The 15,976-nt window shown below is 40.0% G+C and overlaps 1 protein-coding gene across 2 annotated transcripts; it reads right to left on the bottom strand.

Moving 5' to 3' along the window:
• Positions 1 to 468: 468 nt before the first annotated feature.
• LOC119894926 (hepatic leukemia factor-like) lies at positions 469 to 10,551 on the bottom strand. 2 transcript variants are annotated; one of them, XM_038707651.1, is made up of 3 exons: positions 9,296 to 10,551; positions 4,799 to 5,013; positions 469 to 4,515 (listed from the first exon to the last, which is right to left on the bottom strand). In XM_038707651.1, exons 1-3 carry the CDS (start codon positions 9,312 to 9,314, stop codon positions 4,300 to 4,302), a joined length of 450 nt encoding a protein of 149 aa, XP_038563579.1. In that variant the 5' UTR covers positions 9,315 to 10,551; the 3' UTR covers positions 469 to 4,299. The 2 variants fall into 2 exon arrangements, with proteins under 2 accessions (XP_038563579.1, XP_038563571.1); XM_038707643.1 differs by lacking the exon at positions 9,296 to 10,551 and having other exon boundaries at positions 4,799 to 5,730.
• Between the last annotated feature and the right edge of the window lie 5,425 nt (positions 10,552 to 15,976).

The raw sequence follows: 15,976 nt of genomic DNA, 5'->3' as shown, positions 1-15,976 counted from the left end.
ACCACCAAATTTAAGTATTTGACACTTCAATACTCTGTGCTAGAGATGCATTTTAGTCAGTATCCCATAAGAATATAAGTTTGATACTGTGTCAATACTGCCTGTGTTTCAGTACAGAGAAAGTAATAGTGTCTTTGATTCATTTGCTTGAAGGTTTTTCTACAGAACCCATTTTAAACCAAAATAAGTCTAACTTTAAGTAATGGTCTTTAATTTCTTGCACACATCAAAGGGCTAAAAACATTCACTGCTGAAAGACACCCACATCTGTCTTTCTTTCAGTCCTTTGGATTTTTACATTTCAGGGTGGACAAATTTGCTGTGAAAACATTAAAAAATACCTTTACTAGAATTTAATGATTTCTGATTTCTATTTATCCTGTACAAAACAGCTGTACAAAAACATGGCTTTTCCATCAGTATTTTAAAACCATTCTGCTTGAGTGAGAGAAGAAATAAGAAAACATGTCAGAAAAGAATTGGGATTTTATTAGACACTACAAATTACAGAGAAACGGAGAGGCTAAGGGCCAAACTGCACAAATAAATGTTATGCATCCATTCCATGACAAACAAGACCGAATACACATTTCTGTTGTATTTTTATACACGCTGAAACAGTCTGTTGGTGTTGCCATGAATACAATGGTTACAAGTCTGTTGCAATGTCCAAAATAAGAAATGAAAAGAGTTGTCAGTGTATATATATATAGATTTTTTGACGCACTAAGAAGCCCTTCAGTGCAGATGTGAACATATCCGATTGGTGCTGTGATGAGAACTTTACATTGCTGAGAGACTGGGGAACAGTCAGTGTATTCAAGGCACTGGAATAGACTCAGAATTATGGTTAACGTTTCCGGGTGAGGTAGTGAAATCACTCGACAGTGAGGTAATTTTGGGATACACATGGATTAATTATTGGCTTTTTCCTATATTTGTATGATTTCATATAAAGATGCTAACCAGATTCAGGAGGCATCGTTCCAGTCTTGACTCTTCTCTTCGAACCCTGTTCATACTCGAGTGCGTCTCTGCAGATAAGAAGGGAAACTCCCTCTAAAGCGCAGAAATACTAAGAAATTAGTTTGTGGTTAGAAAATAATCACTTTATGTCGCACACACCTATGGATCGGATCAATAACGTTCAACCAAGCCTGGACTGGGATTTGACTTATATATCCTTAGATGTTTTATTGGGCCGATATTGGCTTTTCTAATTGTTTTGTTTAGGGTTGTAATGTTTTCAAATCTTTTCCACCCTGAAAAGAACCAAATACTGATGCCTCAAAATATAAAGATGTCGGCACAAAAATATGGAAGTCCAGGGCTGCCACTATTCAAATAAAATTATTTACTCATTAAGAATAATTTCATTTACTGTTTGGGTGATGAAACATAAAATGTAACATAAAAATGTTAATTTCAATCACATGTTATACACATCCAAATAGAATAGGACATTTCTATTGTATAAAAAGGGGGTAATTTCATATTTTGGGATTCTTTTTGCCCAGTTAGATCAGAAAATCAATACTCCCATGTCCTCTAAGCTACAGCCAGCAGTTGGTTAGCTTAGCTTGGTACAAGACTGGAAATAGGGGAAGTGGCCAGAACTCACCAGCACTTAATTTTCATGTTATATCCCGTCTGTTTAATTTGTACAAGAAAGACACAAAAGTGTAAAAATATCGTGACCAAAGTATTTGTCACCATTGCACCCATCCAGGAAATATACATACATAAAACCAAACTGTACACCAAACCAAAGTGTAATATCAACAGTTTAGAGGTGCTGGTAGGTGGGTTTTGATTCCCTCCATTTGAGTCTTTGTGTTATGCTAAGCTAAATGGTTGCTAATTGTATTTTCATACTTAATGAAACATGAAAGTGGTATTAACTGTCAGCAAATGTCAAACTATTTCTTTGGATGATTTCATTTTTAATTCGACAGCCCTGGACTTCCATACAAATTATCAGAAACATCAATATCAGCCCTCAAAAACATAAATCGGTCGCATCCGAGTCTTGGACTGACTGGCAAAAAATTTTGCAGCATGCAGCGCTACACTACAGCACAACTAACATTTGGGGTGGGGTGGGGGGGGGACTCCACTGCAAGCTTTCACTTTCACAAAAGAAATGAAGCTTTCCAGTGTCCATCACTCAGGGTCAGGGACACGCTACAACTGCATTGGAAGGAAACAAACACACACAGAGCAGCAATAGAAAACCAGCTATAGATTTCCCTTCCTTCATAGTAACTTCATCCCGTCAAATAAGATCTAAAAGAAACAAACTAACAAGCTGTGTGGTTACAAAAAGCCTTGAGAAGTTAAAATATTCACCACTGAAAGAAAAGAAAGCCTCGACGACTTATTAAATGTCCGGAAGTGTCGGCGGAAGGTTACAAGTGTTTTCTTGTTGGGTTTGAGTTGATGGATTTTGAATAGGGCACAAGTGTACATTCTCTCTTTTGGACTGCATTTTCAGCATTGGCTTCCTTAGAGTTAAATGGGATTTACATGGCATGGTTAAAGGTGGCACCAACATAAGCAGGAGTGTCATCATAATAATAATATTCATAAAGATAATAATAATGCCCTGGAGGTTTGGGTGCTGCTTAATATCCACAAATCTCTAAAACTACCACATCCTAGCTAATATAGATTATCAAAATACCACTATATGCATTTGTCTTTGAGTTATATACTTGTATTCTTTAATAATATTCTGGATCTGTTGTGCCTTTAAAATACATAGTTCATTAATGTATAGGAAAAATACTGTACAAAAAGAACAACTTATAGAATAGGTTTATATAAACATATCTCTTGTAACCAATATATCATCTCTGTTGTGAATCGTTTGGTCTGCAGTAAACAAATTGATTGGGTTAACCACAGTATTGGACAACACCATCCAACTTTTTTTTGTCAACATCTTTTACATTCATACAGCCATCTTTAAAAAGAGGGCAAACGTAGAGCTACAATGAGAGACTACAGACATCTGGATTCATTTCTAAAATAAAAGCACTCATATTAATCATGCTAAGTTAAACAGAAGCAAACAGAATTATCAACAACTTTGCAAAAAAAAAAAGAAAAAAAGATTTGCAAACAGCTTTTCGTTCAGTGAAAGAAAATCATGCTTAAATCTGAAAACAAGGAGGAGGCTAAACGACAACAATGTCAAGAGCAGTATTAATACTAACAATTATATCAACAGAATACATATATATGTATATATATATATATATATATTAAAAAAAACAACAATCTTCCATCTGAGAAATAAAAGGTTGATAAATATGAGGCGGAGGAATTTTGAGCGAGTGGAACCGTTGCACCGGATCAGATTGTGAGACGCGCGTTAGTGCAGAGGTTAGCTACCCTTAGTTAATTGAGGTGAGCTAAAGTGAGAGGTGGAAAGAAGGGCGAGATCTAGGAGCAGGGAGGGGTGAGGGACATGTAGGTAGTCATGTTAGTTTAGTTCTGGATAGGAATTATTGCTCAGTGTCCGGATGAAGGAGAAAAACTAAAACAATATATATTTTTGAAACGGCAACTCTGCACCACCATTGCACAAAAAATGTGCTATGTTTTAAAATAACGAAAACGCTGTTACTGAAGCCAGAGGGGTAGATGAGTTAGAGCGCTGGGAGGCAAAACAGTAACACAACATGTACATCAAGAAAAGGGGTTAAACGTTGCTAATGGGAGACAAGCAAACGGTTTAGAGGGCATTAAAAACACAAGTTTTGGGGGTTATAAGCAGACACGTCACATGTTAATACCAGAAGAAGAAGAAGACATAGAAGAAGGGAAACAGGAAACAGTTTTCAGTCCTGATGTCACGTATAAAATCGGTATGAAAGTGAACAACAAACACCATGGCATTGTTTCTCAAAAGTGGAAGGTTGTGGTGGACTCAGCTGGTGGGTTGGCTCATAACTCCTCACAGTACATTAAAGTGGGAAGTATGCATGTGTAAATACATATATTTATCTATGTATATATATTTAGTCGAACAATGTGTACAGAAAATAAAAGAAGGAACAGACAAATTGAAGCTTATGATAGAAGTCAAAATGACAGATATAATACCTGAATCATACAGGTGTGTGTTGGTTAAGGGGGGAGGGGAGGGGGAGGCAGGAGGTTTGCGGGAGGAGGACGAGTTGGAGGTGGAGGAGGAGGGGGCAGTGCCACCAAAAGAGGCACATAGTCCTTCAAACTTAAGGGAAGGTGGGTTGGGGTAATGAAGTGGGAGTGGGTTGGGTTTTTTGGGGGGGCTCACAGAGGCCCGTGTCGGGCCTCGTATTTAGCCAGAATGTTTTTGCACCGGCCCAGCTCCTTCCTCATGTCCGCTACCTCTATGCGGAGAGCGGCGTTCTCCTTCTCCAGAAACCCGGCCCGGATGGCGATCTGGTTCTCCTTCAGCCGCCGGGCGTCCCGTGACCTCTTGGCTGCCACGTTGTTCTTTCTGCGCCGGGCCCAGTATTTATCATCCTGAAGAGCAGAGCAGACGGGTTAGCACTGAACACAGCAATGTTTATCAGAAATCACTAATACCGCCCTCTTGCTAGCTGCTGGCAGGGTCAAAAGGTCAGGAAGCTCTCCGTTTAAAATATTAGCACCAGTAAAAAACATTGGTTCATAAATAATAAAGCACAAGGTCAGAGTATTTTTTTTCTTTAATGCATCATAAATAGAGACCTACAGTAAAGTTCAGAGTTTTTTTGTACCGATGTGCTTATAGAGTATTGAAAACTGCCAATTCAGTTTTTATTACCTTTAGGTCTTCGGGAATGAAAACCTTGCGGGCTTTCTTGATCATGGGCTGTGGCTTCAGCTCCTCTGCGGAGAATTTGCGTTTCCTGGGGTCGAACATTTCCTGGCCGGGCACACTGGACAGAGCCAGGTCTGCCGGGTCAGGCTCGTAGCTCAGGGGCACCTGGATGGACTCTGGGTCTATGGGGCTGGGGGTGTCCCGGGCTGAGGGCAATGCTGCAGGAGGACAGGAAAAAATATCACACATTAGCTGCCAGCAAACACACAGAGTCATCCTGTTTTCTCATAACGACGGTGTACAGAGTGCTGAAAACTTAGAGTGGAGAGGAGAGAAGCCAGTGGGAACCAAACTCTAAGTACCTCTGATTGTGACTCTAATGGAAGAAATGGCACCATTAAAGTTCAAGCTGGCACTTCCATTTAGGGTAACTGGTAGGGCTGCAACTAATGACTATTTTCGTAGTCGACTAATCTGTTAATTATTCATTAGATTAGTTTACTAGTCACAATTATTTTTGTCACCCCCTAACCATAATTAAACCATTTAACTAATTAAATATCTTTCGAGTGAATAAGTGAACGAGGTTTACTATTCAGAATAAACAATACTATCAACACCAGGGGGAAAATAGGGAAGAAGACAAGACAGGGTAGGATACTCCTATAATTCACCCATTTCCTATTGCACTCATTTGCTAACACAACTAAAAGAGCATTCAGTTAGCCAGAATCATCCATGAGACCTCAAAAACAAGAACGCAAAGAACAACAGAGAGGCTGCTCCAAGATAACAGCCAGGCTTTATCACGCGAAACAATAAGCTGACAATCTGATTTATTGCCAAGAGATTTAACTTTAAAATTTAAAACTTTTCAACAAAGGATTTTTGCTTTGGAACTATAGAAAATAAATGCAAATTAAAAGCAGATACTGTAACCACAACTGTACACTAACAATGTAATGTCTACTTACAATAATAAAGCAACAGCCCCCTTTCATAATACTTCTGTAGTTTATTTAGCTTTTGTAAGTGGAGAATTTTCTGTTGGCTACATCACGAGCCACATGGTTCTTGATTTACTTTAAAATGTTAAACCATTACTCAGATCAGTAAGGACAGAATAACAGTGGTACAAACGTTGAGACTATCTTACAGTTGTGGCCTTTCCTCTGTCGCTGCTGCTCTGTTTGACTCAGACAGTTTATAAGAAGTGGACGTAGTCATCGTGACGTCACCCGTTGGTTTGTGGACTGCTGTTTTGAAGCCTTGAGTTTGACCTATAGGTCGCTGTGATGTTGAGTTTTTGCAACCAGCGGCACCGGACGCGACCGTATTTGGATGAGACGAGACGGTGGAGCTAACGGCCGTGTGTGGAGCTAGCGAGCTTGCTTAGCTAGGTGCATCTGTAATTCACCCTAACTTTCATTTTAACAGAACTGACAATTTTGTCTAGTGAACAACAGTCTAAAAACTAAAGATAATCCCGGCCCTTAAGCATTCTCTGCTTTATGGTCCAATTTCCTTTAAATGGGACCATGATTTACTAAATAAATATCATGTTGTATTGACGAAGACATGAAACTAGCGATTGAGACCATAAACTCATCAGGAAAGTGTTTACAGAGGTAATTATTCAGCTAAGAAGTAGGTTCATTTTACCATAATTTCTAATGGAGCCGGACTTCTTTTTGCAACCAGAAGAGTCGCCCCCTGCTGGCCGTTCAACAGAATGCAGGTTTAAGGGACTTCCTCGTTAGTTTGCTGACCGGAAGCTTCCCGCTTTGTTTGACTGCTGCAGTGGTCTGAGTAACAGGGACCAGAGAGCGTTTGAGCCTTTTTATATACAGTCTATGGTTTCAGCACATTTTCGATTCGCCATCAACTTTCGTAAAACTGCCAATATTCAAGTTCTACACAGTTGATTTCTCGTCTCAAAACCTGTCAAAAGTGTATTTATAGATGAAATGGTGTACAGAATTTGTAAAAAAAACAACAAAACCGTTCTGCTGTTGGCCTCTTTCTCTGTTGCTTTCCACTTTTCGCATGAAAGCTTCTTTTTTGTGAGTAGTCTTACAGTCAAGCAGTCATGCCAGACAATGCAAGCGATACTACCCCCAGCACTACCTGTAGCGCATTGCTGTTAGAAATGAACAACCAGAAATGTTCTGAATGAGAAGATCTGTCCCTTAAACGGCATCTTTGAAACGGCGCTTGCTTTTTAAATAATTTTTATAATCAACGTCGTCGATTACGTCGACTAATTGTTCCAGCCCTAGTTACTGGTAACGCAACATTATGAGTGAGTCTTCATCAGCAGATCTTTTCTGTGGAGCTCTTACAGCTGGACAGAGGACACAGTAGGAGCCTCTCGAACTGAGGGGGAGCTGAATGCTGCCTTTCTTCCCTCTGAGCTCACATGTTTGTGTTCAAGGCCATTAAGAAATGTCAGGCTTTGACAGAGTCTCAGTGTCGGTGCAGATGTAAAGCAAGAGAACAGGTGACTTCATTTCTAGAAAAAGAACAGTTTCATTTGTATAGAAAAGTATTTGCGTAACCTGACCAGCAGATGGTGCTATCACATAAGCTTTAAAAACGCTGCACCCTGAGAAATCATTTCACTGTTTCATCTTAAACTCTGCAGCTATCAGCAGTCCCCGTCAGCTGATCTGAAACCACCAGGTTTTGTCTTTCAACTGTCTGGAGGGGATCTGCTCCTCACATTTCTCTGCCTGTTGTGCAAACTAAGCTTCTCCACTTGATTTGAAGCTGCAGGCGACCAGCGGAGGGTGACTCAGTTCATCAGCCGGCCCACCTGGAACAATTTCTCTGAGACTCATTACACTAGCACTAATTTGTTTTGTCATTCAAACCACACCTGCATTTCCCACTTGATAAGAAAAGCTCGACGAGCAACACAACAACTGGGAATCTGACTGAAAGCAGCAAAGTGCAGCAGGCATTTTAATTAGCTGCTGATGTGCTGCCAGCTCGTACATCATGACCTACATTTCGTATTTGTGAACTTGCAGTGACAGATAGTCAAGGCCGCTGACCTTCAGTCAGGGGTGTACACGGCCAAACTGCTTTCGGGTGCGGCGGAGATTTGAGAAGGGGCCATAAGATTTGGCTCTGACTGCTCTCTGTGTACGTACAGGGCGTCTGTGCTCAGTCAGTACTCAGCCGGTACATCTGGACACTGATCACTGTGATCACTTCAATCCTGCTCAGATTAAAGTCACATCACAAAGACACAAAACCTCAACTGAGGGCCACGCTGCCTGAGATTTCTCTGTTTACAACAAGGAAAACAAAAGTGTTTTGTTTTAAAAAAAATAAAAATATGTAGGGCTGTTAAAAACTGCTTATTATCACCTCATAAAACTGAGCATAAATGTGGAAAAATACCCCAGTGAAAACAACAACTTTCTCAGAAAAGACACGTTTCACATGCATGCCTTCTACAGATGGTTGATGTTGCAGTTCACTACACACAAGTAGGGACGGGTATGCTTGGAAATACAACACCAAAATGACTTTCTTTAAAATGTTGATATAGGAAAATTTGACTGTCCAAAATTATTCGTTCTAACTGTTGTCATTTCTGAATGTGTTAATTTCTGTTTCTGATGAGCACCTTAGCTGCTGCTCGTCAGTGTGTAAATGGGAATGTGTTGTGGTGTAAGGCACTGGTCCGAAAGGCGCTATGTGGAAGTATTATTTTTATTATAGTTTTTCTAGATGTGTTGGTTAATGAATTGGTTGGTCTGTAAAATGTCAGAAAATAGTGAAAAACATCCATCACAAGTTTCCAGATCCCAAGGTGACGTCTTTACATAGCTTGTTTTACTGGACTAACAGTCTAAAAGATAAAAATGTAATGATATAAAACAGAGAAACGATGCAATTCGACACCTTTACCAGCAGGGAATATTTGGCATTTTTGCTTGAATAATTATTGAAATAACTAACAGGTTATCAAACTTGTTGCTAATCTTAAAACACAATGTTTTCTCTGCCAGCAGCTCTTAGAATTTCTGACCTTAAGATCATCACACAACTCCTTTTCATAAGCTAAGACACATATCGCCCAACTTAACCTCCCACCATTCATAAGCTGAGCACAGCAAGCTACTTACTAACTAAGACGCTGTCTTAGACAATCTATCAGGCCTGCACTCAAACCTGCAAATAGCCACCTTGATCTAATCACCTTTGGGAGTCATTTTGATCTCCTAATTAGCAGAGTTAAAACACAGTGGCTTGGTCATGGGCTAAAAGTAGACGTACAAGCCCATTCATTGGCCTATAATGGCCTTAAACTAAAGTACGACACACTCCAGCTGAGAGGGAACAGACGAACGTGAATTCACAAAATAGCCCCGCCGCCCCATGTCCTCCTCCACCCTCCTGAACAGGAAATCTAAAATTAGCGAAGAAAGGTAGCGCAGAGCTAACCTACAAAGAGCCGTGTGAAAGCTGGAACTCTTGATTAAATACCTGCAGAAATTGCTTTCATTAGATGTGAAGGTTGCAGGTCGGTGTCACGCTAGGTGATCATATCAGAGTGTTATCATGCAGCTCTGTGGGTGATAGTGCTGCAGTTCGTGATAAGCGGAGCTGCTGGTTGTCTCTGTGTGCAGGGACAGAGCTGCTGAACTCTGACCTGGGTGTAACACGGGACCACAGCCAGTTCTTTCCCTCAAAGACTGCACTTTGGGGCTAAAGGGCAAAAAGATGACTGGAACTGGTTCACATGACGTGCTGTGTGTGCAGCTTCTTCCTCTGTACCATACAGCTCCAGTGTTGTCCACAAAACTTTTAAAAACACATCATTGAGCCACACTATTGCACTGAGTGACATGTTCCTTTATTATCATGAACACACACTATAGATTATTTTGACTAAATATTAACTATTATATTGCTTAGATTTAAGATTGTGCATTAAAACACAACTGAAAATAGTCCCCACCAAATGCACGTTATTTCCTGCTGTTTGAGTAAAGTTTGCTAAAAACCAAGACATGCAAATCAAGAGGACTTCAATCCTCCAGGTCACTCATGCAGGAGCTGCTGATCCTGTCCACAGGACACATGACCAGATATATGAGAGGGAAGCTTGGCTTGCAAGAAACCAGGCTAGAGGAAATTACAACTACAACAATGGGAAAGATAAAATAAAATAAGATATGCAGTGCAGGACTTAAAAGCACACTGATAAATATTGACTGATTGCAGCCTTGACAGCCTTCTCTGACACACTAAATTATTTCTACATAAATATGTGAACTCCACATTTAGCTCCTCGAATGTGTTGATTTATGTTTCTCACTGAGCTCTCCTTCCTCGACTAACACACTGGAATGCACCCCAACACACCCTTTGACCCCTCCTATATCTGACTTCCCTTTGGACCCTGCCAACAGCACGCAGGTGTCCAACTCCTGAAGCAACCCTGACAAAGACTCTCAACATCTGCAGGCAAGTCAGATATAGAGAAAATACTGAAAGCCGCTTATATTTGTTCGTTGGATGCGATAACAAGGTTTTAAGCCGCGTGCTGTATTGCTCGCACGCAGAGTGCAGGCACAGAGGGATTGTGGTTGTTGTGGGTGGTGTTAGTGGTGGTGGAGTGGCTGGTTAGACGAGACTGTGCGAGCTGGAAAAACATTGCGTGCACGTGACAAAAGCACACCAGAGTCCATGTGATCTCTGCAGGGTACAGCCTGTGCCTTGGCTCCGAGTCCGGGCTATGTCGGAGCTGAGCCCGGCCAGGGAGGGAGAGGAAGACTGGATGGGAAGTAGAGGGTGTTAAAGGGAGAGAAGGGAGGGGAGGGTGAAAGTGAGAGTGAGTGAGGGGAGGGGAGGGAAGGATGAGAGGCTGGTAGGTTCATGCCGTGACAAGCTCCTGTTTGCAGCTCAGCGCAGCACACGGCGCCTGCATGTGTCCGTCACATGGCCCGGCACGCTGCAGGAAACCCCTGCCGCTTTCACGTGAGAGGTAAATGTGAAGATGCAGACAGAGACCCCCCCCCCCCCCCCCCCCCCACACACACACACACACACACACACTGTGGTTTGAAGTTCTGCCTCTGTATACACACACGCACTAAAGCTGGAGCTACAGTGTCCTGTACAGATGCACCTCCTCTGGAGCTGCCTTTTATCTCTGGCTGCACTGTTCTCAGATTCAAGCTAAAAGATATCTTACCCTTAGTCTGCACACCTTTCTAGTTGCAAAGACAAGGTTACATGAAAACTCTATATCCTGATAAACTGTGCAAAAAAATTAGTATATCAATCGATATAGAAATTATTTAATATCTTTTTTTTTTTTATTAATTTATTAAGTAAATTACAAAACATGCTAAGTTTCCAGCATCTCAAATGTGAGGATTTGCTGCTTTCTTCTGTTAATCGTAAAATTTATTATCTTTGGGTTTTGGACTTTGGTTTGAACAAAACAAGCTATTTTAAGACACCACCTGGGCCCTGGGAAGAATGTTGTGCTTTCACTACATTTTATAGACTAAATAAATAATTTAAAAATCAAATCTAATAGTCGACTCAGTTCCTTACTGCAGGAAGGAAAAAGGAAAGGAGGCTAAAACAGCTGAATCTCAGCTCAGTCTGCAATCGCTTCAACTTCCAGGAATAGAGTCATTATGGTGTAAGATAAACATCAAGGTACATGCAACTAACCTGACATGAGGATGTGAGGATTAGGGATTTTTAAATAAAACACAGACATTATTATTGTATATATTATAATACATGTTCAGACAATTCGCCTCAGTAAAAGCACTTTGGTAAACTTGCGTTGTTTCTAAATGTGCTATATAAATAAACAGACTTTAATTTACTCTGGTTTTCTGGCCTGGAGTGTCGGTTGATTGGTCGGTTGAACTTTGGATCCCATTCTTTTAAACTGAGAAAAGCGTTGAGAGTTCGTTAAGGAATTCACAACGTCACTAATGTGATACTTTATTATCTACCGGTATTATAAAGAAAGACTTATGTCATATGATAAGTTTACAATGCCTTCTCAAGATTTCTTCCTTCCTAATCTTCAAGACACAACACACCGAGAGGAAGTGTGGGGGATCTACAAACAATCCCTACATAACTGTTTTTTTGCGTGTCTGTAAACAACTATGTCTCTGCGTTCTGTCCAGTTAAATATGGTGTGCCTCAGGGGTCGGTCTTAGGACCCATTTTGTTTTCCTTGTATCTGCTTCACCTTGGATACATTATCCATAAACATGGTATTTCTTTTCATATTTATACTGATGACACACAAATATACTTATACGTCAGATCCACAGATCCTGGAATGCTGAGTTCACTTAACAACTGCCTTTGTGAAGTTAAAAAATGGATGTCAAATAAATTCCTCCAGCTGAACTCAGACAAAACAGAAATCCTGGTCATCGGGTCCCAGCAGAATACTGCCATCTGCTGGTTCCCTAGTAAATCACATTAAGCCTGTGGCAAAGAACCTTGGTGTTTGGTTTGATAGTAATTAAAATTTCGAGCAGCACACCACAAAGCTTGTTCAATCACGTTTTTATAAACTTTGAAATATAGCAAAAATTCGATCTGTGTTAACTTTTAAGGACACCGAGACCATTTTACACGCCTTCATCTCATCACGCCTGGATTATTGCAACAGCCTTTTCACCTGTTTAACCCAAAAATCTATTTATCGACTCCAGACTGTCCAGAACTCAGCTGCCAGGCTTTTAACCAGAACAAAGAAATATGACCACATTACTCCTATTTTAGCTTCATTACACTGGCTCCCAGTGTGTTTTAGAATTGACTTTAAAATTCTATTGATCACTTTTAAAGCTCTTCATGGCCTCTCGCCTTGTTATATTTCTGACCTTTCAGTCTCGATTGAAAACTAAAGGGGACAGAGCGTTTGCTGTCAGGGCCCCGAGGCTCTGGAACAGCCTGCCCGAGGAAATCAGGTCGGCTGAGTCAGTGAACTCTTAAGTCCCTTCTTAAAACATACTTTTATAGGAGAGCCTTTCTCGATCTTATTTGACTTTATTTTATCCCTTTTATTTTATTCTATTTTACTTATTTTATATTTATCTTAAACGTGTATTTTGGTCTTTTCAATGTTTTCTTGCTTGTATTGTTGTCTTTGCACTTGTTGAAGCACTTTGTAACTTGTTTTGGAAAAGTGCTCTACAAATAAAGATTATTAGTATATTATTATTAATGGGACTGTCTGTTGTTTTGAGGCTCCTTCATGGGGAAGTCGATTCCACCCAAATACAAGCTAGACACATTTCATGTATTTAATTGAGCGGTGGAGCAGCTGTTGCTCAGGTCGAAATCAGTCCTTAAAAAGCTGATAGGATGGTGAACAAACACCATTCATCCTCCATTGTCATCCAAAGCGGGATCAATACACAAATGCACAGAGGGTTAATATGCATTTAACTGATTCTAGCTCGTGTGATTTACACACTCGTTGGTCCATTGACACATGCCAGTGACTCACTGACTCTTCAGTGGAACAATACATGTTGCTTTTCATCAGGGCCCCATCTCTTCAGCGTTTACAGGTAAAACACAGCATCACAAAACACCATCAGCATCCAAATACTCCATCTGTTTATCTGTCACACATCGTCAGATCTTCTGCCAGGAGGATTTTTCTGTTAAATTTGGAATTTAAACACTAACTGTCTCCAGCAGTGTGCTCGGCTTTTGCTCGCTGAGGATTTGCTCCGTTTAGGTTTATTGTGAAGGTCGGCCCTATAAATGATTCAAATCGCTCCGGTTTCTAGTGAATTGAAAGCCCAAATAGTGTCTGGCAGCAGCTTAACAACCTCAGGTACACAGTTTAACGCTTCAATCTAAATACCAACTGCCTACTTAATGTCAGCTCATTACAATAACAAAATTTTCCATTACGAAAAGTCTCCTTTCATCAACACTGAAAGACTGGAACCTAGTACTGAAGTACACACTACATGAAATAAATGGGTCTGTATATGCTTTTAGGTTCATAATGCTGCCTTTTTAAAAAATATTTTGATGACTCAATGTAGATGGTGTTGAAAATCTCAAGAGGAAGTTTATCACGGTCATGTTGTTAAGTTTCTGTATATAAACGGCACACTGAAGTTAGATATGACATTATTTATCAAAAGGAGATCACATAGAATAACCTATAAGTGTGTGATTTGGCTGAACAGAGTGTTCAAAGATACAGTAGTTTAGGGGAAGTTTACTGTCTTTCCCACTTTCCCAGAGTAACTAAAGTTTTTATGTATTTGGCGTAGAACAAGTGGGAAGCTTCCGGTCTGAGAAGCGAGGCCAAAGCAGAAGTCCCTTTAACACTAGATCAACCAAAGGGTCAAATTTACCCGCGGCTGGTTTTCGATTGTATGTAATCGATTTTTTTCAACACAATAGTCAAGTCCCCCAGTCTTTGACATTTTTTCTAAAAGTGTGTTATGTAGCAACCCCAATTGTTAAAAATATTAAAATAAAGCCAGATTTAAAAAATGGGCATTTATACCTATAAGTGCCAGCGGGTAAAATTTACCCCTACAGAGAATACAGTAATTTTCGCGCTGTTCATTTCGCACGTTTAGATAAATATTCTATGTTGCTAGTGGCAACGCCTTTTCCACTACAGGCATTGGTCAGCGCAGTGAGTGAAGGAGAGTCTGACGGTGGGGGCTAAGCAATGTGTCCTGAGTTTATTCTGCATCTTAGGGCCTATGGCTTTTGGGTAGGCTATGATCATCAAACTAATTGTGCAGTAGCCTAGTTTTTCACTGTGATAGAAGTGTGTTTTGCGATCCCTTCAAGAGAGTGTGTTGCTCCTTCATGCACTTTTTGACCTGCAGAGGATATATAGTTTTCCAACACTGTGTATTATTTTAGTAAAAGTGATTATACATTTTTCCTTGGGAAAAATCTACTTGATATATAATTGTATATATTGTATAATTGTTTCTTTTGAATGAATACTTTTGTTTGGACCTTTAAAATTTTCTAACTTTGTAATTCACTGGATGCCCAATGGAGTCCAAAAGAAAAAGCACAACAATAACAACTAGCCTCCATTATTAAGCTATTATCATCGCCTATCAAACACTACAATAGTCAGTTGTTTTTCTAATTTGTATGCTACATTTAAATTCAAGCTTTTGAATATAACTTGGCTATAATATCTACAACAATGGCGAGTGGACGACATCAAAATAGCCGTTGCGTGTGGACGTGCCCTTCACACATGCGGGAGCACAGGTGAACGACCTGCATGGTGAAGGCATAATTCTATAAATGTGGGGATGGTGTTTATGGGAAATGCACAGCCAAGGTGCTGCATGTTTCCCAAAGTGTGTTGGAGCAACATGTAGCAGAAATAATCACAAAATCACTGCATTTTATGTGATTGACAAGTCGTTACCATGATAACCTGTCAATAAGGCTAGAGTGGCTCCCATGGCACTGTGTAAATTTAACCAGCGCCGTTGAAAAAGAGTATTAGGAGTTGGCTGTTCACTTTCTCTGGTGAGTACATTTAGTTTTAAGTCTGTTGTTCGCTAGACAAAATGATATGCTGATATGCACCTAGCTAAGCAAACTAGCTAGCTCCACACGGAGCCATTGGCTCCACCGTCTTTCTCTGCAAAACTAAGCAAGTAAATTAAGGGGTTTACATCAGACATTGAAAACCCCCTGTTCTTATGTATTTTAAATTATGGGTTTGTGTTTTGTGCGTGTGGCTTTGAACTATGGGCCGTGTGTTTTTTGAATATTTAAGCTGTCACTGTCACTAAAGAGTCTTTAATAAACAACGCATTTCATTCATTAATGTCTCACATAAGTTAATGTTTATTGATCAGTAAAATAGTCAAAAATTGAATGCATAGCCCTGTAATAAGTAATTGCAATTGCTATTTAAACTGAGTAAGAAAACCCTGTAAATAATTGATAAATAGCCATAAGTAAGTCAAGTACTTGATATTACCAAGCATTATAAGTTTTGTCACTATACACACTGCCTTTGAGTTCAAGCCTCATTTGGAGTTATTTCTTCGAAGTGGCTAAATCATAAAAAAAATATTCAGTCACTACTATTTATTAATAATAATAATAATAGTAATGATGATCAGAAGACGAAGTGAACAGCAAAGTAGGATT

The sequence above is a fragment of the Micropterus salmoides genome, unplaced genomic scaffold (assembly GCF_014851395.1).
Source record: "Micropterus salmoides isolate LMB-PRFRI ecotype aquatic unplaced genomic scaffold, ASM1485139v1 Ms_hic_scaffold_10, whole genome shotgun sequence".
NCBI lineage: Eukaryota > Metazoa > Chordata > Actinopteri > Centrarchiformes > Centrarchidae > Micropterus > Micropterus salmoides.
The sequence above is the reverse complement of the archived record's forward strand: the minus strand, read 5'-3'. Positions and strand labels throughout refer to the sequence as shown.

Coding starts and splice junctions, on each gene's coding strand:
- LOC119894926 (XM_038707643.1), bottom strand. CDS start 5,071: ATGACTCTGTGTGTTTGCTGGCAGCTAATGTGTGATATTTTTTCCTGT. Junction 4,516..4,798: donor TCATTCCCGAAGACCTAAAG/GTAATAAAAACT, acceptor TCTGCTCTTCAG/GATGATAAATACTGGGCCCG.